The sequence below is a fragment of the Stegodyphus dumicola genome, chromosome 7, assembly GCF_044657685.1.
Source record: "Stegodyphus dumicola isolate Sdum_Otavi_A_Nest chromosome 7, ASM4465768v1".
Taxonomy (NCBI): Eukaryota; Metazoa; Arthropoda; class Arachnida; order Araneae; family Eresidae; genus Stegodyphus; species Stegodyphus dumicola.
In genome coordinates, this window is record NC_140774.1 from 196241261 (window position 1) to 196267330 (window position 26070).

Here is a 26070-nt window from a genome sequence, read left to right on the forward strand (position 1 = left end):
ATCGAGTATTTTTTCTTTTCTTTTGATTTTTTTAAAGTTGTAAATTGTTCATTATTTCATAAAAATTGTTTTATATTTTTAATTTATCTATACATGCCGTCTGACTTGATTTAAATTAATGATCTAAAATTGAGAATTGCTGAAGTCCCAATGTGTGTGGATCTTGGATGTCATACTGTATAGATAAAAACAGCTAAGGCTGAAATTCTAACCTATTGTAAAGTTTTAGATGTTTATATTTTAGCTATTTTATTACATTTCTATGAATGGTGCTATGAATAATTGGAATGTAATATATTAATTATTGTTAGTAAATTGGTAATCTAGATTGCCAATTTGGAAAAAAACTAATCTTTATTGCAACAGTGTACAACACAAAGACTTGTTTTCTTATACTGTAACTGTACTTATATTGCATAATTTTTTTTAGAAAGCTATCATACAATTTCTAAACATAATATTTAAAAATCATTACAATTGAATTTAGTCATGGACTTATTTCTTATGCTTAATTAAAACCAACATAATTTTCTGCTGTGTTCAGAATGGACCGAAAGTCAGGAGACTTAAAAATATTCTTAACAAATGAATGATTTACCATTTGAGAGTGGGATTTATACCAAATTTGTGCCATGAATTAGATTTTTTTCTGTCAGTAGTAATAATAATAATAAGACAATAACAACAACAAGTTTGAAATTTTATGAACAGGATGGCAATGCACTATTATCCTACTCTTTAAATGACGTTTAATGCTGCAAGCTGCTGAGCATGCATCTTGAACTATGTTCAAACTGTTAAGTTGTAGGTTCAGACAGTTAAGGTGTCAGGTAAGGGTGTAGGGTTAAGAAAAGGAGGAGGAATTCAAGGTGCAAAGTGAGAAAGTCATTTTGGAATTATAATCAAGAAAATACCACTTATTTATGACATTCTAGAGAACTTTAGGGTTTCAAAGTCGAACCTGTGGTCATTTGGAGGATTAAATAAAAGAAGCATGCTGAAATGTCATTCAGTTGCTTGGTTAAAGAATGTTTCCGTTACCATGTGTTTAGCTGTCTCCCAACACAGAAAATCATGTTCTACAAGCATGTGAATATATCATTCATTAATGCATTGAGCATATATTTGGATCTATAGAAGCAACATCATAGTAAACAGTCTCTTTTAATTGCAATAAAGATGTTTCTGTGCTGATGTACACCTGATTGAAATAGTTCCATCACCAAAAATTCATCGGTAAGTCCCATGACTTAGGAGATCAGGAGATACTAGTAAGTCACAAAAGGCTATGTCTCTTATAAGGCTACTGTGTAAGGGATGCATCATCTGGCATGAGTCTTTATGAAATTTCATTCCCATAAACATAGTAGCATGGCCTTACACATCTGGACCAGGTTTTTTAACAATTTATTATGTTAGCTTTTTAAGAAAGAATTGGCTAGTAATGATGGATATAATGCAACTGCACAAATGAGTTGTAGCTCCTGTATATTTATACAGGATAGTATTTTGCCCATATATTCAGTGGTATTAATAGTTCTGTGCAGTGAAAAGTGTGTTTTATCTGTCCAAAGGATCTTCATAATCTGTAAATGGATCATCAGCAACTTTTGTCCATGCTTATATATAGCAAATTTCTCCTGCTTGTAGATAAAACTGATGCAGAAATTGCTGCAATTTTGATAAATTTGGTAGACTCGTGATTTTCGACTTTTCCAAGCACTACTGATATCACTGATTGATTGTGCTACTAGGGTGCTGTATTTATACTGCTAATATAATTACGGCTGCATCATTATACCAGTTCTATAATGTTGAGGGCTCTACTGGTGGCTGTGTGTTTAAGACCACTGAATGCTGGTAATATGGGCTGAATGCATGGTTGGTTTTAATGCTTTTCCCCATGGGTAATGGGAATGACATATTTAAATAACCTAACTTAATTATTGGTTTAATTTCAACCAATGTTACTCCCAGTTTTTCAAAACAGCACAACACTTGTTAATACTGTCAAATTTATTGGGTCTCTGCATGTTTTTCTCTGTTAATGTGTGTAAAATTGCCATAAAGTTTAGATGGCCAGTTCCTTGCTCACTAGTAGTTACCTTGTCAACCAAACCCAATTTAATAATAGTTTGACATTAAAGTTCTGTGAACATAAACTCATTCAAAAAATTGAAATTAAAAAATGGACAGCTTTTTTTAAATGTAATCTTATCTGTATTCCTATGATGCAGTGCCATCTGTCAGTAAAGTTTTGAAAAGAAATTTTTTGTTGCATATAAAGATTCAAATATATTGTATGCATTCACATACAGTAGACACTGCTTGGATGTGACCACATTTGTCCATGATTATTTTGTACCCAAATGATAATATTAAGTAATGAGAATTTTTTTCAAAATATCAATGGGATTTAACTAATTTAATACAAATATAACTAGAGACATATAATACATTCATAATATTTTAATTGGGGGAAAGTCATTAACACTTAATTACACAAAAGTTCATTTCTTGAACTGTTCTTAAAGTTTCTGGAAGTTATTTGCTTAGTGCTGTTCTCCTAATCTTAGCAGATCTTAACAGGTTTTTCTTGCCAAACTCTCACCATATAACAGGTGACTTTTTGCAGCTATCATGCAAAATTTTTGCAGTTATCATGCAAAAATTACTTTTGCTTCGGGGCAAAACCATTATACATTAAAGAGTTAGAAAAATAAAACCGTTTCCTCAAAAATAAAAAATTCAGTAATGTCTGATATCTTTCAAAGTTCTTTTCTTTATACAATGGTACATTGCAAAACATACACATATACTGCATTACACTATGTATTTTTTTGACGGTGCACATATAACATTGCTGTAAAGTATTTTTCTTTTTTCTAATTCCAATGATGGGTTCTAACATATATTTTCTCATGTCTATGGAAAGTCTCCCTGGAGAATCGTACTTTGTTGTTTTCTTTCTAATGCAGGGTGTTGATGGACGCTTCCGGAGATCAGTGGCGTAGCTAGGGTGGGGCGAGGGGGACATCTGTTCCCGGGCGCAGCATCCAAGGGGTGCCAATTTGGTGTGATGAAATTGCAGAATGACATATTTTCCATTCTTGGCACATAGAAAGGGGTGAAAAATCTTCAGTTGTCCCCGGGCGCTGAAAATCCTAGCTACACTTCTGCCGGAGATTAGCAAAAAGAAACTGGCACATTACAGCTCAGCTAGTAGTGAAAGATTTTCTTGCTGCTGCAGGACAACAGATCTTCCAAAAAATTGTAACCAAATGTTTGGGAGAATGAGGACTATATGTCCCGTTGTTCAGATCACACCATACCGCCCGTCTGCAATCATGTCATAAGCATCGCATTTGGACTGAGCAGGACTGGGCTTCCGTAATATTCTCAGATGAGAGTAGCTGCAGTCTGTTATTAATTTGTAGATGTGAAATGATCTGGCATGAGAGTGGTACTGCTTAACATTGAGAAAATATTCAGGAATCTGAGTTGCAGTATCATAGTATGGGCCAGCTTATAATCAATGACTGCACACTCCTGTATGTGTTTGCAACTGGAACTGTGATTGGCCAACTTAAAAACGTTGATGCAGTTTTACTGCTTCATGTTTTCCTTTTCCATGGGGCTTTCGATGATAAATTTCATATTTTAGTGTAGTGTTTTATTCACTACACTATCTAGAATGTTTTCTGTATTTATTCCTGAGTAACCTAAAAACTCTTCCAAAATTGGTCTATTGTTTACTGATGACCATTCTTCTTAAGAATTAGAATCATCTGAATCCAGGCTAGAATCAAAACTGCTTGAAATTCTTGGTCGGGAAAAAGCTCTTGGAGCCCATATAATTTCATTGTAGCTAGAATGATCATTGACAAGCTTGTTATCATATGAATATTTTAACAAACTATCTGCACACAATTCTTCATCACATTCTATTCTATCATGGCCCGCTTTTAGGAATTTACTGTAAAAAAGTTGAGTTATTGTAAAAAAAAATCATTTTCATTCATTCAAAAAAAAAAAAAAAAAAAAAAAAAACCACTGATAACAATAATCCACCAGTAATTCAAAGAAAATTAATTTGTTGTCCCCTGAACCTTAATAACAATCTGCACAAAACAAATTTAGTCATTTTCCACTTAATATGTGTTAGTACTGATAAGGCATCCCTAATCTCAACATTTGTAGAAAATCCTCTGTCAGATATTTTCTTCTGTGATTGAATCTGCATCTGAAGGCTTTTCGTCAATATCCATCCAAGCATTAAATTCATCATAATTCATCTTAGATGAAGATGCCTTTAATTCTTCATGTACATTTATTTTATTATTTAATGAAAGGTTAGCATGCTTAAAACAGTTTTTTTTTTTTTTTTTTTTTTTTTTTTTTTTCCTTTTTTGAGATGTATTTCCAAGACTTGGCTTAAATCTTGACTTGGCTTTAATTCCAAGACTTAAATCAAATCGGCGACTTAATCTCTTACTTGGTACCATAACTCTGCCATTCGGCTATCTCTTTGCCCTTTTTGACACTATTTGATGATTTTGATCTTTTATTTAGCATGATTAATTCAGTTTAAAAAATTCATTCTATAACATTTTGATAACATTACAAACTTGTTGATCAGAGTAAGCATTTTATTTCCTTTGTTTTCGTATACAAATGTTGAGGCTTTTCAATTTGATAACAATATCGAAGAATAACATTAACCACGATTACATTAAGTGATGCCTACTGTAATGTAGACCACTTGCTTGTGCAACTCACTTATTTATTATGAATTTTTAATGAAAAATAGTAGCTCTGTGGACTGCTTCTATTATGTTTATGCACGAGTTTAACTTATTATGATTCAGTAAATAAAATTAATTGGAACTCTAAAATTGTCATGAGTATGCTTGTAAAATACATATTATCTTGAGAATTGTATTATCTAAACAGCGCTGTGTCTAACTTATCAGATGAAGTATAGTACAGTACAGAAGATGAACTATATAGATTTCTGTATATAATTTCTGAATTTTAATTTCTCTTAACTTTCGGAAAATATAAAAAGATTATGAATACTTTTATCTTTCTGTTTTTAAGGGCGGGCAGATGGCAAGACAGCAGTCTTAGTTGGTATAGATTTTGAATAAAACTTCATCAGTTTTGAGGATGATCATACATAAGCCCCTCATGTTGAGGAGCAAAAATGTTTTAAATGTAATCTTGGAATTTTTTTTTTTTTTCCTCCTTCTCAAGAAGAGGAACTTGTGTCTGATTGCCCTTGAAATCAATAGATTTTTATTTAAAATCTCTGCCAAACTAACTTTGATATTTTGCTTTATTTTAAATTTTACACTGTCACGTTTTTTATCCAGTTTGAGATTTGATGTATTTGAGATAATTTTTTTTAAATTGACTTCTTGATTTTTATGTCTAATATTTTAGAACTCATTACTTACTTGTATGTGGCCATTACCCAGTTTATTCTATTGGATCTCATGGAAATACTAACTGTCTTGTAAAGTATCTAAAACCTCTTCTTGAGAAGTATAATGTTTCTGCTTATTTAAGTGGGCATGAACATAATATGCAGGTAAAGTACTTTTCTCTAAGCATTTTCTTTAATAATGTTATTATGTATTCTGGATGATACCATTACACTGGCTTAACCCATTAACCACTTGCACTACGACTAAACTTCACGGTTGCGGTACCATGTGCTACAACATAACAAGCGGTAAAGTTTCTCATTTATGCCGCTTCGTGTCTGCGAGTGCAATCCACAGCTGTAACTCGAGAAATAAGCAATCTTGTTGTTAGGCGATGTGTGCACCATGTTATTTTCACTTTTGCGATAAATCCCTATCGACGTGGTGTTCACGTTGCTCGTGGTTTGAGACAAAAGCATCTCGACGTGCGTCGCACGTCTTTTTAGCGCAAGTGCTTAACTGCCAAAACTACGAGGAATGGTTCTTTTCTCATGAAAATAATAACAAATATTAAATTAAGCATTTATAACATAAATTTACATTGAAAATTTTAAAAAAAAAGTCTTACCTGTGGAAAAAGCAAGTGTTACGTTAGCGCAACGTCAGCGGAATAAGACAACAGATGCTTAGTCAGTAAGATTGTACTTGTGCGATGTTTCCTTTGAGTGGAGCACTGGATTACTTTTTAGCTGTATAACGTTTTATAAATCTACAAGTCACTTTAATTAATTTAATATTAAAATATATATTATATTTCTTTTACAAATACAGATTATTTCAATTGAAAGATTTAAGCATGAAAAGCTTCATTACAATCATGATGTAAAGCTACATTACATACTTTTCATTTACAAACAGTCTGGCTATTGCACTCTTTACAACGAAGTCTTTTGTTATCATCAGACTTTACAATAAATGTCTATCATCTCCATGCAATGGTTTTTTAATGCTGAATTTACCAGGTCTTCCCGTTGCTGATCTATTCCTGGCTAATTCTACACTCTCAATAGGAGTTAACAAAACTAATAATGCAATTTCGCATCTGAAATCTAAAAGAGACTTTTTATTTTCAATAGTAGAAAGTCAAGATATTTTCCATGCATTTATCAAGGCTACATCAATGTAATTAGTAAATATTGGCCACCACCATTTTTTGCCACAAACTCTTATTTTGTAATTGCCTACTAAATTGTCACATACATCAACTCCGCCCATTTTGGCATTGTATTGTTCAATAAGATGACGCTGAGGTATAAAAACCTTTTTCCTTTGCATTTTTGAATAATGGGAAACATTTTTTATGGACTGAATGTTTCCAAATGCTGAAGAACCAACAGTTACAACCGAATTGTTGTTCCATCGGACAAAAATTATTTTGTTTTTCTCTTCATACTGGAAATCATAATAACCCCTATCTTTCGTATGGACACATTTCACAGTTTCTAGTGGGCACATTTGTATGCGGTTTTCCTGAATTGTTCCTGTAGCACTGAAACCTTTATTTTTTAGATTGCAGAGAAGCTGAAATGATGTAAAAAAGTTATTAAAATAAATAACAAGTTTGGCAGGATTTTCAACAACACTGAGCAAATTTATCGCCACACTTCTCCCCAGCCCAAATTCTTCATATTCTGGTAATTTTGGAGCTGTTAACTTACCTGAATAAATATCGAAATGAAACACATATCCATCATATGACACCAGAGTCCATGCTTTGTATCCAGATCTTAATAGGTTTCCCTTTTAAAAACATTTTTACTGAATATTTGCCTCGATAAGGAATCATTTGCTCGTCAATATCCATATTGTGGGAAAATATACCAAATTGTTGGAATTTCTTATTTAGTAAGTTTAGATATGGTCTCACCTAATATAATTTATCAGTATTGTGAATTTGACTATTGTTAGCTAAATGCAAATTCTGCTTCATATTTCTGTACTGCAAACGGGACATCAATTCTCGTACAATAGGAACAGAAATGTCCTTATCAAGAGACCAATACATTTCTTCTTGAGGTAAAGAATGATATCCTGTAAGCAATAATATTTTAATAAATCTTCTCATATGCTTCAGTTGCAATAAATTCTGGGTGATTTTTTTGCTGAGCATATATATTTGTCTGTTCAACAAGAAGAGAGTAAATGCCTGAACCAAAAAGAAAATCTAAAATCTCTCCACTAGTTTTACCTTGTATTTTGTCTTTTATACTTTCTCTTCTATCTTTTTCTTCATTTTCTTCCTGAGACATAACTGATATTTCCTTTTTAAATCCATTTCAAGTTTTCAGTTTTCTGCTTTTTAAACTTTTTTATGATTATCACTGCTTTTAAAAGGCAGAAACTTACTTCTTAAGTGAATTTAAATTTCCCCAGCAGTATCATTTGGTAAAATATCATTAATTTAAAACATTGTCATTCCCTTCTTCTTCATCACTAGCTTCTGCAGTTTCTGGGGGAACAACAATGATATCAGTTTCATTCTGGTCATTATTAACATAATCATCATCTGTTTCTTCATCAAAAAATCTTTGAAGGGCTTCTTCTAATGTAAGATAAATAATGTTCTAGGCATTTTTAAAGCACCCAGAACATGAACCAGAACATCGAAAGGAATGAGTAAAAAAGGCGATTACCCGTTTCCTGCTGACATTGCACTAAGCGCAACACCTGTGTTCCCTTCCTTCCAAACACAAATATAAACATCTGATTAATGTAATGTTCTGATAAATGGTGACCTTGACTAAAAATAGATCACTCATAAAGACGGTGATTTTTCATTAAATATTTTTGGTAAAAATACCCGGTCAAAAATTTTGCTGAAAGTATAAGATTAATTATTATAAACAAAATGATTGTTGGAGGCAAATATTTTTTTACAGAAATAATCTTCATAATATTCCCTACACAAAATTATCTGCTGGTATAAAATATCTTAGATAGTTATATTTATATATGCATTTATTTTGACCATTGCGTCAACACAACTCCAGTGGCTAATGGGTTAAGGATTTCATTTTAAGAATAAGTAGTTATGCAGTTTTCAGCTAATTTTGATTTTTGCCTTAGAATGATGAATAGAAATTATAACAAATAATAAATTCAGGTAATAACGAAAACATGAAAAACCACGTGAAACCCATTTCATATAATTTTACAAAAGATATTTTAAAACAAAAAACTATATATATATATATATATATATACACACATATATATATATATTTCAACAAACATGTTTATACGTAAAAAAACAAATTTAAAGTTAAAATAATGTGCAATCATATAAAAGATTTGATTTTCGAACTAATCTACAATATCATTTAAATTCAGATAGCATAAGTAAATCAAGTGCAAAAACAAACCATGAAAATAAATTCATCAATTTAGCAAATTAAAATTAAAATTAATCTAAAAAATTTTTTTTAAAAATGCTTAAGTGAATGACTGTTGAGCAGGCAGGAGACGGACTTATCAAGGGGAAGTTGCCTCCAAACCTAACTTTTCAATCATTCAATTCGTGTTTCGTCATTCATGTAAGCTAAGTTAAAACCAAAGTTTTACTAAGTTAAAACCAAAAGTAAAAACATAGTGAAGAATGTCCAAAAAGAAAGCAATTAAAAATTAAAGGTCTAAAAGGAAAATACCAATAATGAAGTATTTTGAGAAATAAGCAATGTAAAGTTTAGTATTAAATTAAATTTTTTTTAAAAATTAAATTTTCCAGAAAAATTAATTTAGAAATCAATGCATTTTAGAAACCCTTGTCTACAGAAACCTCTCCGACACGAATATGCATATTAATGAAAAAGAAACTAAAAAGTAACTAGACAAAATTAATATAAACCAATAAGAAACTAAGAATTAATTCATAATTTATAAAAAACAAACATAAACTTAAAAATAAAATATTTTTTATACAAAAGATATTTATTTTGTGAGAATTTAATTCTTTCAGTAGAAGTGTGGTGGGGACTTTTGTTTGTATATATCTAAATTTCTGTATTTTTCTTTTATGTATTTCATTATTTAAGGTTTCTCTAATTTTGGGATATCTGTGTGCATAACGACATATATATATATATATATATATAAACTAGTTTGCAAAAGTATGTATATATGATATTTAAAACTTGCTAAAGTTTATGAATAGCCTCTATAAAACTGAAAGTATTCTTTCTAAAATTGCGATTCTAAATAATTAGTGACTTTTGGAAGTTTCTTGAGCTTTTGGTTTGTAAATTTTAAAATAGTCTGAGAAAACACCGAAAATCTCCCTCTCCTTTATTCCTTTCACAAAAATCTCATTTATATAAATCTTGCTGTATTAACAAATGAGACTGAAACATGACTCTGAAGTATAATACTGTAACACTAGGAAAAGCTTGCAATTTCACTGAGTCTTTTGACATCTGATCTTAATCATTTTCAGTGTATATATGTAAGACTTTTTTATTCCCGTATAATTCTATATTTAACTTAATTCACGGAATTTTCCCCCTTTATTGGAGGATGTTTGAGAAAGTGTTCAGTAACACATGAGCTGCATTTTTTTTCTTTCTGTATTAAATTCAATTCCTTTTGAGCTGTAATCAAAGTTATATCACAGAAAACATTCTGGTTTTCTAAATAAAACTTTTGTCAAATTAAGATAAATAGCATGCAAACAGGAGGGGGGGGAGAAGAAATGAGAAAGGTCCAAAAAGAATTTATTTTGATGGTAATAATATCAGTTTAATCATCAAGGTCATATAGGTAGAATTAGTTAACTGCAGCTACTCTATTTATTAACTATTCAAATACAGATGTTACAACCAGCAGGATTATGAGCTTTTTGTTCTGTATAAAGTAATTGTAATTATTTTGAATTTTTTTTTAAACTGTAAAAGTAATTCATAACTAAAATTAATGAATATTTAAATTCAGCTGCAGTTTATTAATTTTCTTTGCACTTTTTTATATTTTAATGCGGCATGTTTAGCGAGAAATGCCATAACATATATACTCTTAAGTTATATATTTATCTAAATTTTCAGTCACTGTAAATCTCATTATGTGTAATAAATCATATTCTATTTTTCCTCCTCAGCATATACAAGTACAGGATATTGATTATATTATCAGTGGCTCTGCTAACTTCATTGATCCTTCTAAGAAACATATTGATGAAATTCCACCTAAAAGTCTTCTTTTCCATTGGGGTAATCCTTTTTCTCTGGGTGCTTTTGCTTATATTGCTATTAATGAAAAAAATATGTCATTTACATTTTTGAAATCATCTGGAAAGATTCTTTATTCTTACTCAAAATCTCCTCGACCCTACCTACAGTAGATAATTTAATAATGACAAATAACAAGCTTATTTATTTAGTAAAATTTATTGCATATATATATAGTTATTTTATTTAAATATAGTAATAGAAAAAATAAAGGTGTACTACCTAACAAAAAGCTTGGAATGAATAAAAATAGTTTTAATTATTTTTTACTTACAGTTAACATTGCAAATGGAAATATCTGAAGAAATTTTTGTTCTAATTTTACCTTACTGATATTATGCAGAACTTGTAATAGAGAGTATAAATCAGTAATGCTCAACTTTTAACTTAATGCAAGCCAATTTAGAATTTAAAAAATTTTGATGAGCCACAATTATGTATTCCACCTTTAATATTTCAATTATAAATGTGTATAATGCACAGACTACAAAAATATGTTGCATAACATATTTTAAAATAATTTTAAAATAAATTTTAAAGGAAAAGTTTAATTATGTACGCTTTATAATAACATTTGTTAAAAATTCAGTGAGATACAAATTAAGTACAGAAAAAGCATATTTTAATGTAAAACCTGATACTGCATATCTTCTGTGAGTTTAATGCACTGTGGTATATATAATGAATGTTATGGCTAAATACATGCAGTCATTCAGATGTTTGTTATCCTGGAGCTAAATTTTGATTTTTAACAAGTTCAATGTTGAAGAACCATTTTTATAAAGTTAAATTGATCCAAAGTAGAAGTTTAACCTTTGAAAAATTTCTTTTAAGTGTGGATATTTTTTCTCATCTGCAAGCATCCAAGAATATTTCTGTGATATTATTATTTTTAACTGTAGATGAGATTGAAAATCAATTATTTCCATTACTAGATAAGAAGAATTTTTATTTTTATTTAATCTCTTACAATATTTCAAAAATACTGACATTAGCAAATGGATTTGAAATTAATAAGGCAGCAGGCTTAATTTTACAAAAATTGAAATTTTTTAAAATAATGTTTAAGCTAAACAAGATTTTCAGAATATTTGTTTCAATTTTCTTATATTTTTTATGTAGTTCTACAAATTTATAAAGTGGCAAAAGTTACATTCCTTTATCTAACTCCCCCTCCCCTTTCTTTCAAGTTTTGATTTATTCATTTTGGTTATGTCTGTAAGAAAAGCTAAATTAGATAACCAGCTATGATCCTCTTCATCGGTCTTGTTTCTGGGCTCTAAAAACTATTTTATTCCTGGAAAAAGTCCCTCAGGGGCTCTCTTTGTGGGTACGGGTGTGGCAATCCCAAGGTACCCTAGCCCTTCAGGGGATCATCTTGATGAGATGAGTGTCATGATCCTAGCATCCCAGTTATCTATTCTCTTCTCTGTCTCATCTCCTCTTAGCTGAAACTTCTTTCTTTTCATTCTTGTGGTTTTCCTCTTCGGAGGTTGGAGGCCCACCAGCGGCCGAGCGGTAAAGTCGCTGAACACTGGTAGTTCGGTCCGAGGTTCGAATCCCGCGAACGGGCTGGCTACATGAGTGTTTTCGTGGTTTTCCTCATGTGTAACGTGTATACGAGCCAGTTTCCCTTAGAAAGTCCTCCACGAAGGCGTCCCTCCTCTTAGGCAGATAGCCCTCGAGGCTTTGCCGTAATTAAATAACCTAACCTAACCTTCGGAGGTTGGAACTCATTATGAGGATCTGGAACAGCCCTTGTCTCTAGTTTTCGAGTGGCAAGAAAACTGCTCACATGTTTGTTGCGCATGGAGACTCGTATTGCTGGAAAAGAGGGTTCTGGTAGTTGAGGTGTGAAGTACTGTCTCTAACACACTGCTTTGGCCTCTGCTTCAGCTAAATGGGTGCCACCTTGTCTTCCTCATGAGTGTCAATTGGCTGGTCCTGTGTCAGTGGCTTGGGGATAAACATTGATACCATTCTTCTGAAAACATCTATTCGTAAAGCCTCTGTTAGAAGAAATCACCTTTTCTCTATCTTTTTTGACATCGAAAAATCTTATGATGAGGCATGGAGATATGGGATACTTCGTTATCTTCATGACAATGGATTGTGTGGTAACCTATCAGTTTTCATTCAGAATTTTTTTTAAGGCTAGAGCTTTTCAAGTAAGGATTGGCTCTGTCAGACATTTTCAAACAGGAAGAAGTTCTGCTCACAAGGCTGTGTCCTGAGTTTTACTGTTTTCAATCTAAAAATAAACTGTGTATTAAAGGAACTTCATTCCACCATTTTAAGATCTTTATATGTTGATGACTTTATATAAGCTGTCGAGGGGCAGATATGAAACATGTCGAGAGGGAATTACAGGTCACTTTGAATAAAATCCAGGTTTGGTCAGATAAACAAGGATTTACCTTTTTGAAACAGAAGATAGTGTGCATGCACTTTTGTAAAAAGCAAGGTCTCCATCCTGAGGCTGAGTGATATCTTAATGGTTCAATGATTCCAGTTGCTCATGAAGTGAAGTGTCTAGGGGTGGTGTTCGACCAAAAACTGACCTTCCTTTCTCATGTCTCAGCGTGAGAAAGAAGTGTATGAAAACATTAAATATTTCAAAAGTCCTGACAAACACCTCGTGGGATGCATAGCATTGCTCCAGGCTTTGCATTTATAGAGCACTTGTCCACTCTAGACTGTGCTATGACTCAATTGCTTATGGATCCACTCGGTCTTCAATCTTGTTAAAATTAGATCCTGTTCATCATCAGACTCTGCAGATTTGTACCGGAGCTTTCAGGACTTCTGTCCAGAGCCTTTATGTTGACTCTTATGAACCATCTCTCCATCTGACATATGATCAGTTGTCTATCTTGCAGTATTTTAATATAGTGTCTCAATCTTAGTAAGCTATGTTTAACTGATGACATGTGCGATCTTCTATTTGAAGCAAGTCCATCAGTGTGCCTTCTTTCTCTTTAAGAGTTTGCTTTGTAGCTGAGGAACTCTTACCTGGCCGATGTATCCCCCCAAGCAGTACAGCATTTTGAAATCCCACCTTGTAAAGATGCAGAAATCCAGTTTCTTGATGTTTTCCACCATCACATGAAAACAAACACTAGCAAAATCGTCTACAGACAACTTTTTGCTGAGCATAGACATAGGTTTAGCAGTTATGTTCCTGTATATACAGATGGATCTAAGTCAACTGGTCATGTTTGGATAGCATTTGTAACTGGTGATCATGCTGGGCAGAAGTTTGCACCATGCTTCTTCAGTATGAACATCTGAACTAACTTCTATATGTTATGCATTTTATATATCAAAGCTATGCCAGAAAAAGTTCATATTTTATACAGACTTGCACAGTGCATTGAAAGCTTTATAAACATTTTCTGACACTAAACATCCAGTAGTCGTTGAAGTTCTAAAGTTAAATTCAAACTTTGCTAGGCTCCTGACCATGTTGGAATCAATGGAAATGAGCTCACAGATATTACAGCTAAATCTGCTGTTGATCTTTGTGGCCAGTATGTTCCACTTACAGATATCCAGAAGGTTACCTGTGAAAAAGTCCTAGTATGGGATTATCAGGTCAATAACAAACTTAAAAATATGAAACCTGTAGTAGAATACTGGGAATCAATTAGAAACCAGATTGAGGAAGTTATATTAATTTGTCTTTATATTGGTCACTCGTGAATCACGTGAAGACATGGTCCAATGTCACTGCATCATTCTTTACGGGACTTATTTTCATTGTGGAACTGCACAGCAGTGCATTACAGATTCCTTCTATCACAGTTAAACTTTATGCAGCACTTTTAAGAGACATCATACTCTCCTTGCAAGAGAGACAAGTGCTATATAATGTAACATTAATGTGAGATGGAACACTTCTGCACATATCCTATCCATCACCTTGTACAATTGACATTTGTTATGACCATGTTTTTTAGTTGTTCTTTCTGACAAAAATGGCTACCAAAATCTTCAGATCTTAAATATTGTGACATTTGGTTATGAGGCTAATTGAAATCACAGATGTACAGATTTTGGCTGATGCTATTGGGAATATTAAAAGAAGTTATTCGGCATCGTGTGACCAAAACCTTTTTGATGCTGTGTAGTGTTATGCGACATTTGATGGCCATCTCGTTATACCAGTCATCGCATTGAACATTTCTAATCTTGAGTGAATTTTGAACTGTGCTGCACTGTTGAATTAACTTCTGATGCAATAGAAGCACCATCTCTAAAAAATGAAACATTTATGATAATAAAAATCGTTCATTGTAAAAGAAAATTCATATGTCTTTCTACATTTCTACGAAAGCTGTGTTGTACAAGGAATGTTTTTTAAGTAAGGGCTGTTTGAAAATAAAAATCAAACAAAAGAAAATTTTCAAAAACCAAATTTATTTTCAAATTCTACATATGTTTCTCTATTTTTCAACACAGTTGCCAAGTTTGTTTAAACACATGTCATGCCTTAGAACTAAGTTTTGAATACCCTCTTCATAGAAATTTGCCACCGGCACCAATGGCCGAGAGGTCACTGCCGTTTTCATGTCCTAGACTAGACACTTGAGGAAATTAGTTTGAAAGAGTTCTTATGATGAAGTGTCTGTTCTCAATTTTCAATTCAGTCGAAACCACCATAGGGGATTTCAATTGAAGCCACCGTCTGTGATCACAAATGGGCAACTGGAGCGGAACTCATTATGGACGTCGTCACGGCCAGTTTTAAAGTCTTTGACCCATTTGCTCACTTTGCTTTCATTTATGACAGTAGCTCCATAAACTGCACAAATCTGCAAGTGAATGTCTGTAGAAGGCAGGTTTCTTGCCAACAAAAAACGTATTACTGACCATACCTCGAACAGGGCAGACGATTCAATAAGCTTGAACATTTAGCTGAAGATACAGAACAGACTGTACAGGTTACCTACACAGCTGCAACTGAGCACAGTTGTTTGCAAGGAATGCCAGGATACGGTGCAAGCACTCGTTACCGCCCACGCGACGCATACTAGTGTATGCATACTTAAAAAACATGCTACGTATTACCCCCTGTACTTTTTAAGTTATTGAATATTTTAGTTTTTCTGTTACTTTTGGATTGCCCAGTATACATATAGAGTGATTAAAAATATCTGGCAAATTTTGTAATGCTATTCGTATGCAGAAATGGCATGTTGAAATGGTGCATGGCACTGTTGAGCACTGGATAAAAGCATTAAGCTGGGATGAATAGTCATTCCTCCTGCAAATTTTGAGCAATGTACATTGCTACATCAGTGTGGAATTCTCAACTAGCATTTTGATGAAAATGGAGCATCTGCTCAAAGAAGGTACTTGAAAATCAATTTCTGCGTCTTTTTTGAGTAGATGCTCTGTTTTAGTTGCAACCACACAGATAAAATAGATAGATAACAGGGTTTGCATTCATGTAACTATGTGTTACCCAAACCAAACATTTATTTCCCGTGTGAATTTCCAGTAGTATGGTAGCTAACGTGTTACCATACTATTTGAAATTCACTTGGAAAATGAAATTTATGCCGGTAGAATACTTATACAAGCCATTCAAGAGCATTCTATACCGCCTTAATGTGTCATTTTTACAAACACAGCCCATTATAAAAACTGCTTAGTTTGGTCCACTTTATCTGCTTTTGCATTTTTGCTAAATATTTTTGAAACATACTGTATTATTTGAGCAAATAAAGGGTTTCCATGTACCATGTGCGCATCAGTGGATGAAATTTCAGTGGTAATCTAGCTTTCCATAATGTGGTGGTTCAATAAATCATAATATTACACCAAGTTTTAATAAATCAACAATCAATAAAATATAAATTGATTTAATTAAATATAATGATATCACATTCTTAGAAATCTCACATTATCACTGCGTCACATCTTTCATCCAGCTATCTGAACGCCTCTTGCGTTATGCTCCACTTAAACTCCCATGGAGTTTACATTTCAATTTTCAGATATTCAGATAAAATTTAAATTCAATAAAATTACACTAAACTAAATATTAAATTGGTAAATTATTAAAATATATAAAATAAAAGTTTTTCAAGTTCATATCATTCAGTCTGTAAATGGTAAGGGAATGACTTTGTAAATGGTTGTAAAAGTCTGTAAATGGTTGATGGCTCGCTGAAGAACACCTGTAGATGTCTACGTCTTAACTTCAACTACTCTGACCAGACCATCATTACCAGGATACACTTGTTCGATGCGACCCAATGGCCAATGCAAAGTATTGGAGTTGGAGTCCTTAGCAGTACTAGTTGACCAATCTGTATCTTCGGCTGCGAAATGCTCCATTTAGTACAATTCTGTAGTTGATTTAGATACTCTGAATGCCACCGGTTCCAAAACTTAGCTGAGTCTCTGAACTAGTTCCCACCTGGAATGAAAAGAAAGAGAATCCGAGACAGCATGTGGTTCAGGAAAGGTTAACATAGCATTTCCTGTCAAAAAATGTCCTGGAGTTAAAGGCTGTAAGTCACTTGGATCGGGAAAAAGCGGTGATAATGGGCAGGAATTCAGAACTGCTTCTATCTGAGTAACTAAAGTAGTTAACTCTTCAAAATTCATGATAGCTGATTTTGCTACCCTTAACAAAATGTGTTTCACTGATTTTATGTTTGCTTCCTGTAGTCCAGCAAAGTGTGGAGAAGCTGGTGGGATAAATTTCCATTTGATGCCTTCTTCTGCACTAAATTCTTGAATTGGATTAGATTTGCAAATTTCATTATATGAGTTAAGACTATTTCTCTTACCTTTGAAATTCGTGGCATTGTCACTCCAGATGATGGCTGGTTTGGATCTTCTGGCAATAAATTGTCATAAACAGGCTAGAAAAGCTTCTGTTGTTAAATCAGAAACAACTTCTAAGTGCCTTAGTGCAAAAACAGATAAATAATGCAATATAAGACTTTAAAGTCACCTTTGACCTTTTCAAATTAGGTTTCGTGATTATAAGTCCTGCAAAATCTAATCTGACTTTCTCGAAAGGTCTGGAAGGTACCTCTTTCCCTAGGTAGATTACCCATCATCTGGCGTACCACTTGATTCTTCGTTCTAAAGCAAGTGATGCACTTATTTATTACTCTTTTAACTCGATCTTGGCCAGACAGTATCCAATATGACTGTCTTATTAAAGATAATGTAGTCTGTACACCAGAATGCAAGGATTTTAGACTGACTTCTTAAACTCTAACTTATCGACATCTATTTCAGTTTCTTCCATCGATTCTAAGGAGGATGGCCATGCTCTATTATTCACTGTCAACCAATAGGGTCCATGCACCAGAGGTGATTAGTCTTGAGCTCACCTAAAGATTAAACCCCTAGAACTCAAATTGGCGGGATTATTCTTTCCCATACGATGATGCCATTCTTTTGGATTGTTATATTTTTGTATTTTTTTTTATTCTATTCTTTACGAACACCTTATGTCTATTTAGATCATCCTTGATTCAGTAATAAGCTATTGAGGACTCTGTCCAAAAATATCGAGTAACTGGAAAACTTAGTGCAGTTAAAATTTTATTGCTCAATCTTGAAGACAAAAGTGCACCCATGGGCTCTAATCTAGGAATCGAAAGGGGTTTTTAACAGAGCTACCCTGCCCTTTGATGCTACAAACCTAGAAATAATATTTTCCCCTTTTAATTCTATGCAAGTATGCAACAGTACCATAAGCTTTCTTAGATCCATCTGAAAAACAGTGTAATTGAATTGTGATTGCATGACTGGGCAAAGAATTTTGAAAATAATATGGGGGGATAATTATTTCCTTTACATCTTGGATCTCATCGCACCATTTATTCCAAGAAATGTCCAACTGTTTGGACAATTTTTCATCCCAGTCTAATCCTAAACGCCAGATTTCTTGCATCAAGTACTAATAGTACTCTAATAGTATATGGTTCTATAAAACCTACCTGGATCGAAAAGTCGACCTACCGTTTGTAGTAACTTTTTGTGTTAGTTCTTTTTAAAAGAAATGTTTCCAGATTTCTGGTATCGAAATAAAACGTGTCAGTTTGTTCATCCCAACCAATTCCCAATACTTTTGAAGCTATTAACTTTGTATCTAGAAACTCTTCACCCTGATCTACATTGAAGTTTAAATTCTTTAATTATTTACTTAGCTCAGGAGAATTGGTTCTCCACTTTTGAAGGTCCACGCTTGCCTCTTTTAGAATGTCTACACTCTCTTTACAAGTCTTTAGAGCCTGTTGAACAGTGACCTTGCCCACAAATAAAATTGTCAACATACAATGATTCATTAAGATGTTTAGAAGTCAGAGGAAATATATCTACGTATCTTTTCAAGTGATGTTTGATTGTGGCTGCAAGAAGGAACGGGCTTGATCTCACCCCAAATAACACCCTTGTCATCCGAAAAATTTCCAATTTCCTGTTTTCATCATCAGTTCCTGGATCTTCTTCCCAGAAGAATCTGTTGTACTTTCGTTCAGTTTCATATATTTCGATCTGGAGAAAGGCCATCTTTATATCTGCAACAAATGCTATCGGATTTGTTCTAAATTTGATCAAAAGAAGAAATAGGTTAGGCGTAAAATTAAGTCCTGTATATAAGCAATCGTTCAAAGATAACTGACCTTTCCCATGTGCCAAAGCATCAAACACAGTGCATAATTTACTTGTAGTCTTATCCATATGTATTACAGCTCGATGAGTTAGATAAAATGTATTTCGGTGTAAATTTACTTCATCAACTGGGACAGGTTCAATAATATTCTCTGAAAGATAATTCTTTAGAACAGTGTTATACTCACAAAATAAGGAAGGGTCATCTTTAAAAGATGATTTCAATCTCAAAAATCTTTTCATTGCTCTCTGTTCATTATTTTCTAATAATGTCTTCATATTTGGTTTCCAGAGTAATTTCACTTTGTATCGCTTATTTTGATGTGAAATTCCAGATTCAAATTCACTCAGTATATCTTTCTCAGTGGTTTCTATGTCAGCTACTTCTTCCTTGATACCCAAATTCTCTAAATCGCAAAATTCCTTGAGTTGATCGGAAATATTGGATTCTTTTACCATAACACTCATTGCAAATGCTTCATTTAAGTTCGTATTTCGGTCTTGCAAACACCACCCAAATATTGTTTCAACTGCAACGAGGATTTTATTTAGGCTTCTAATTCGACCAGTGACAATATTATAATAGTAATCTGCACCTATTAGTATTGATGTTTCTTTATTGTTTAAATTCATAACAGTCCACAAGTTGTACATTTTTTAAATGACTAAATTGTTTCTCAATATTTTTATCGGGAGTCTGTATATGTGTGCCCGAAATATGTTCTGTCTCTAGTGCTTCAATTTCTATACATAAATTTTGATCATCTGTATTCTTTAATTTAAGTTTAATTACATTAAATGATTTTGTTTCCATTTCCTTAGCACCAGTTGTGCAAATAGAAAGGCTTTCCTTTCTAGCACCTGGAAAGTTAAACCTTTTGGAAATAGCTAACAAAACAAAGGAGCGTTGTAAACCATTGTCCAGGAAAATTCTAACAATTTCCTGCTGTTTTCCATTATCACTTAAGGCTGAACATGTTTGTAACATAGTATTCTTTTTTGCCGATGCGATATTTGCCGACACAACATTATCATTTTCTCCTTTTGGAGAAATAATGTGTGGATTATTTTGATTTCGAAAACAAATTGAGACATGGTGAGGTTTACTGCAGCTAGGACTTAGCTCTTTTTTAAAACATTCTGCAACTCAATGATTTGGTGTCAAGCATAAGACACAGCGACTTGTTTCTTTAATATATCTTTTTTTTTTAATTTTATTTTATTTACATCAAATGTAGAGCACAATTCTGATTTATGACCTTTGCTACAAAATAAATACATAACATTTTCGACTGAGGCCAGGAATTCATGCGTGTGTGGGAAGGAGAAAGAATTCTCCCTCTTATGTGGAGGTCTTGAAGAGTTATGTCTAACAGAAGTAGAAATTTTACGTTTTATTTTCTCTTGCGGGGAACTCGCTGATTGCTGGCATTTGCGGGGCTCTCTTGCTGGAACTTGCTGATTCGATGATTTATAATTATTAATTGGAAAGGATCTCTCATGGCTTTGAATTTCTTTATTAATGAATTGCACAAGAGTTTTTAAGTCAAATTCTCTGTCGCCTTGAATATGATTAAATTATAAAACAAATTCTGAAGGAATGAATTTCATTAAAATTGGTGTTACTAAATTTGCGTAAGATTCACCAGTAATTCTTAAAGCATCTAAGCTTCTGATCTGTGTTTCCGCGTTATCATATAAATTTCGTAAACTTAAAACATCGTTAGCGTTTTTGACTGGAGTTAAATTCACACTCAAATGAGTGTTAATCAAAATGTTTTTATTTCTGAATCTTTCTTTCAATAAATCAAGTGCTTTATCATAATTTTCATCACTTAAAGCAAATCCACTAATGCGTGCTGCCGTAGTACCACCGAGATATGATTTCAAATACTTAAATTTATCAACCTTGCTTAAAATTTAGAGTTATTATGAACAGAGCTTTCAAATAAATTGTAAAACTCTAACCAAGCAGAGTAATTACCATAATATTTACTAATATGTAATTTAGGCAATTTTATGTTTGTATTTTCAGTTTCATTAATTATCAATTGAATGTTTTGTGAAACTGTATCAACTTGGATAGAATCAGAATTCATTTTCTTTATTTTAGAATGAAGTTTCGATTTCCAAAAAATTATTTTTTCTTTGATTTCTTCTGTAGCTTCGGATATTGCCTCGGCGCTCAAAAGATTTTCAATTTCATCATTTAAAGAATTTAAGTCAGTTTCTTTTCTGATTAATTGTTCCAAAAATGCTTCGAACTGATCGACTGTTTCGTTTTCGTTGTTGATCGCTACTTCTATTTTGTTAATTAATTTCGTCAACATCGAATGCATGGAAGTGCGTTTCTTTCAACTTTGACAGATTTTCAGTCATATTTAATTTCTATCCAGGTATAATTCAGTTTCAATAATTCAATAAAGATTCTCTTACCTGGTTTTCCAATGGCCGATGCTGCAAAACATGAAAAGTGGATGAAATTTCAGTGGTAATCCAGCTTTTCATAGTGTGGTGGTTCAGTAACCATAATATTACACCAAATTTCAATAAATCAACAATCAACAAAATATAAATTGATTTAATTAAATATAATGATATCACAATCTTAGAAATCTCACATTATCACATCTTTCATCCAACTATCTGAACACACCCAACGCCCTCGGTACAATTAATTATAATTGAGAATTATAGTGAAAATTTTGAGCAGCCAAACTTCACATACTACTGCTATAATTATTTACTTACTATTTTTAAGAAATTAATTAGTTCATAGAGATTACTGTGGATGAAATTTTTCAGCATACTTGGTGATATATTTTAGAACTTTATTAGCTTTTGAAAAATATTCACTCAGTTTTTCTTTCAAATGGCATTTGGAGGAAAAGTGTGTTTCTTCGAATGCTTAAATGCAGCGTAAAAGTATTCATTGTTTGGAAACATAAATTGTATGATAAAAACTGAAAGTTTTGTATTTCCAGCATATATTTAACTCGTCATAATTAATTCTCAATTTCTGCCTTCAATTTTCAGATTGCTCATGTTTTGTTTTGTTGGCGATATTCTTATGATTCCAAATGACCCACTAGGAAGGAATGGACCATGCTTAGATGATTTCCTTTCATTTCCTGTGAAGGAGTAAATATGTTCGCAGATTCATTTGCTATCTTTTAATGTTTAAATGTGTTATGCAAGATTTCTTTTTGAGAGGGTTCATTCCCAAACATAAACAAACACTGTATAAATCAAAAGTGTCTTATGGGAATTTTGTTCATCAGAAACAATGTACATGTTTTTTATAGAAGATATTTTGTAATTCAATCTACTATAGTTTGACAAAGTCACTGTATACTATTCCATCAATGTTTATAACAATAAAGTGAATTTTCAGAGTTTGAATGAGTCCTCTTTTAATTTAATTATGATGTACTGAAACTGATGTCCATGCTTCCTCTTTATTTACTAGAGTGAATCAAAACATTTCTGGATTAGTTCTGTTAACAAAAGGTTGTGTTACCGAAACCTGAGCATCTTTGCCATTAAAATAGTTACCTTGCATAGCATGCATTAATCTTCCGAGTTCTTGCCATTGCTGGAATAAAGCCTCGAAGTCTTTCTGCATTAGCAAGTCCCTAATCTTTTGCAGTTCATGCTCAGTCGCATCATCAGTGGTGATCCTAGATATGAGGAATGGATTCTCCCCAACTTATATGCAGAAATCTTGGCACACTGCAATGCAGTCTTTCTTTTGCTGAGGTCAGCAAACAGGAGACAAACTTGATAGCACTATGCAGTATGTTCAATTCTGATATTAGGGTTGTCTTCACAAATCAGCTTTGTGCATTAGTAATGTCTGCATTACTGTTGTTTGTCTTGTGATAATCATGTGAGGTCTTCCAGATAGCCTTGAGAATGTTATTCTAATTTTGGAAATCCTGTGCCACTCAGAACATTACGTACAACTCATTGCCTCACCGCTGCAAGTTTGTTGAACAATCAGTGTCTGTGTGACTGGTTTGCCCAGTTTAACACAAAATTTCTCGTTGGCTTGTTCTTCCTCTTTTCTGTTCACGATGTAATCACAGACTGCTACACACAGGTAATCACAAAAACACTACTATAAGCAACCCCCAGTATTAACACAGCAGTGTTTCTTGGCATGCTGTCTAATCAAATTTGAAGGTTACTGTAACAATACAACCATGATTGCTATTTGTTTGCCTTCATAGCTAATCCAGGAAGTTTTTGATGCAATTGTGGATATTTCATTATTGAGACATATTATAAGATCTTGGTGGGAAAATCCAATTGTAGAAAAATTAGTTTATCAAAATGGATTGATAAACTAATTTTTTCTGAGGTTGAGTTATTTTGAGAAATTATAATTCTCTTTGGACTGAGTAATTTACATTTCGCCCATTCATTTTTAAATGCTTTGAAATCTAAGTATTATTAAGTCAGTTAAAAGTCAGTATTTTTAAATTTCTTATTTTTGTATTGCTAATTGTATTTATCATAGTATTGTATAAATAGTTCGAATTTAAAACCATCATATATAAAAATAGGTATAATTTCAAAAGTGCACAATCTTAACCGTTTGACTGCTACAGGGTGCAAAAGTGCTGCGAGTTTCAGTGTGTCTTTGTTGCTCCATGGGTGTGAACGTTCGTAGTCTGACCTTACGCGTGCTTTGTAACACGAGTGCATTCTAAAATAACTAACTGCATCGCGGTTTTTGAGACATCAACACAGCACTTTTGTGCCGCATAGCAGTCAAAGAGTTAATGTGATTGTGTCATTCTCTGACATTTGGATTAGAACAGTTGTTATTTTATCATTTTGACATAAATGAATATGAGTAAAATCATTGAAGATAAAAGTAGGAGAGGGATAAAGATATAAGTAAAAATGTTCTTTAGAAGGAATCCTTTGTACTAGAATGATCGCATTTTGAAAATATGGAGTTTCTCAGAGATAGTTGTGATTGCTCTCTCTCTTCCCCCCTACAGAGTTTCATATAGTTACTGTATACAGTCACAAGCTATGGAAGTTACTATAGCACACTTCTGATCTTACAAGTTAATAATATATATTTATATTGCATTCTTTCATTTTGTTACTTATCACAGCAAAAATGGTTAAATTCACATAATCACAGCTGTTGTTAAAATAACTAGAACTAAAATTGTGCTTTTAATGAGGTATTGCCTAAGTGAAATAATTGAATTGCAAATGGCACAGTTTGTTTTTCAACCTGCTTTGATCAGTTGTGATTGTGTTGCAAATGAAGTTTAGAAGAAACTCTTAATTTAGAAGGTTAGAACTCAGAAGTTAAATTTATAATTTTTTTTTTTTTTTTTAACAGATGCCTTTATTAAAAGTGCATGTTTTCATTATTCTATTTTGTATGTAGCTTTCTATAAGTGATTGTACGGTATTTTTTAATTATGTAGAGTCATTATCAGATTCAATAAATAACTGATGTTCAAAAGTAAAAGAATTTTTCACATTTGGTCTCCAGAACTGATTGATAGACAATGAAATTTGGTATAGACATTGATATAATACAAATGTATATATATATATATATATATATATATTGCATTCATAAATACCATATGAACAGTCATGGTACCTTCACATGATTATACATAAGGTTCAACATTACAGAGTATGATATAATTAAAGGAAATTCTATGCAACAGTTATAGTAGTTCTATTGGCCCTCAAAGCACGAGTTTCATATAATGGGGAGAAAAAAATTAGCATGAGTTTCTACTCCATCCGTCCGTAAATTTTTATGATCAGATAAATTGGATGTCATCACTTTTTTTTTCATATTTTAAATCTATATATGTATTGGAGAACTGAAAAATGCATTTTACATTCTAGAAAATATTTTTTTATATAGATTTTTATCATGAGAAACTAAGTTGCCAGAAAAACCAATTTCAAATGTTGTCACCAAAAAAAAAATTATTTAAATAAATTTCAGTCGAATTACGGTTAGTTTCTATTTATTGCATAATATAAAAAAGTAAAATATATAAAATTTAAGAAAATACAAAGCGCTGAGAGAAGGATACCATAGAAATGCAGTTTAGTATGATAGAGTTCAAAACACTGTTCAAGGCAAAGTCCAACTTAACAGTCTTTGCACCAGATTCAATAAATCTAATTAATAATCAATGTAATTATTAATCTAATCAATAAATCTAATTAATAATTCAATAATTTAATTAACTAATCAAGATAATCGCTGAATGTTTTCCAGCAGCCATTTCTGTAAGAAAAAAGTGGAGTTTGAGCAGTAATACCTCATGCCTTCAAATGCCGCAATTTAGTGGACAACTAACGATATCTGTTGGCCAAAACGTAAACTAAACATCTAATACTGTATATAATTTATTTCAGTGGTTAAATGGGATGTGCTCCTCAATAAAGGAAGAAAAACACATGCCCGAGGAAATCGCGGGATGAGCAGATTTTGCTACATTTGAGTTGTCCGTGGAAATCGCAGGGTGTTAAATGCTTTTCTGAGCATCTACATTCAATAATTGAATGGGAGGCACCAAAATCATTGCTGAACCTCTGTATAAAAGACTACTGATGAAGCAGACAAGTCATCTGTAAAAGGTCCTGTTTTTATATTTGTCTCTAAATCCAGTTTCAGCTTGTAAGCCTGAAATATTTTATCTTCATTTCAAGTGTGTATGCCA

At 32.5% G+C, this 26070-nt stretch overlaps 1 protein-coding gene across 3 annotated transcripts in view; it reads left to right on the forward strand.

Moving 5' to 3' along the window:
* LOC118190563 (tartrate-resistant acid phosphatase type 5-like) overlaps nt 1-22746 on the forward strand; it is a 41960-nt gene extending 19214 nt beyond the window's left edge. For 2 of the 3 annotated variants that reach the window (XM_035361300.2, XM_085821199.1), the window contains exons 5-7: nt 5446-5593; nt 10576-10687; nt 22385-22746. In XM_035361300.2, the coding sequence (XP_035217191.2) occupies nt 5446-5593; nt 10576-10687; nt 22385-22422 (298 nt within the window). In that variant the 3' untranslated portion in view covers nt 22423-22746. The remainder of the gene's footprint in view (nt 1-5445; nt 5594-10575; nt 10688-22384) is intronic. The other variant, XM_085821200.1, reaches the window with a different exon arrangement.
* The last annotated feature ends 3324 nt before the right edge of the window (nt 22747-26070 follow it).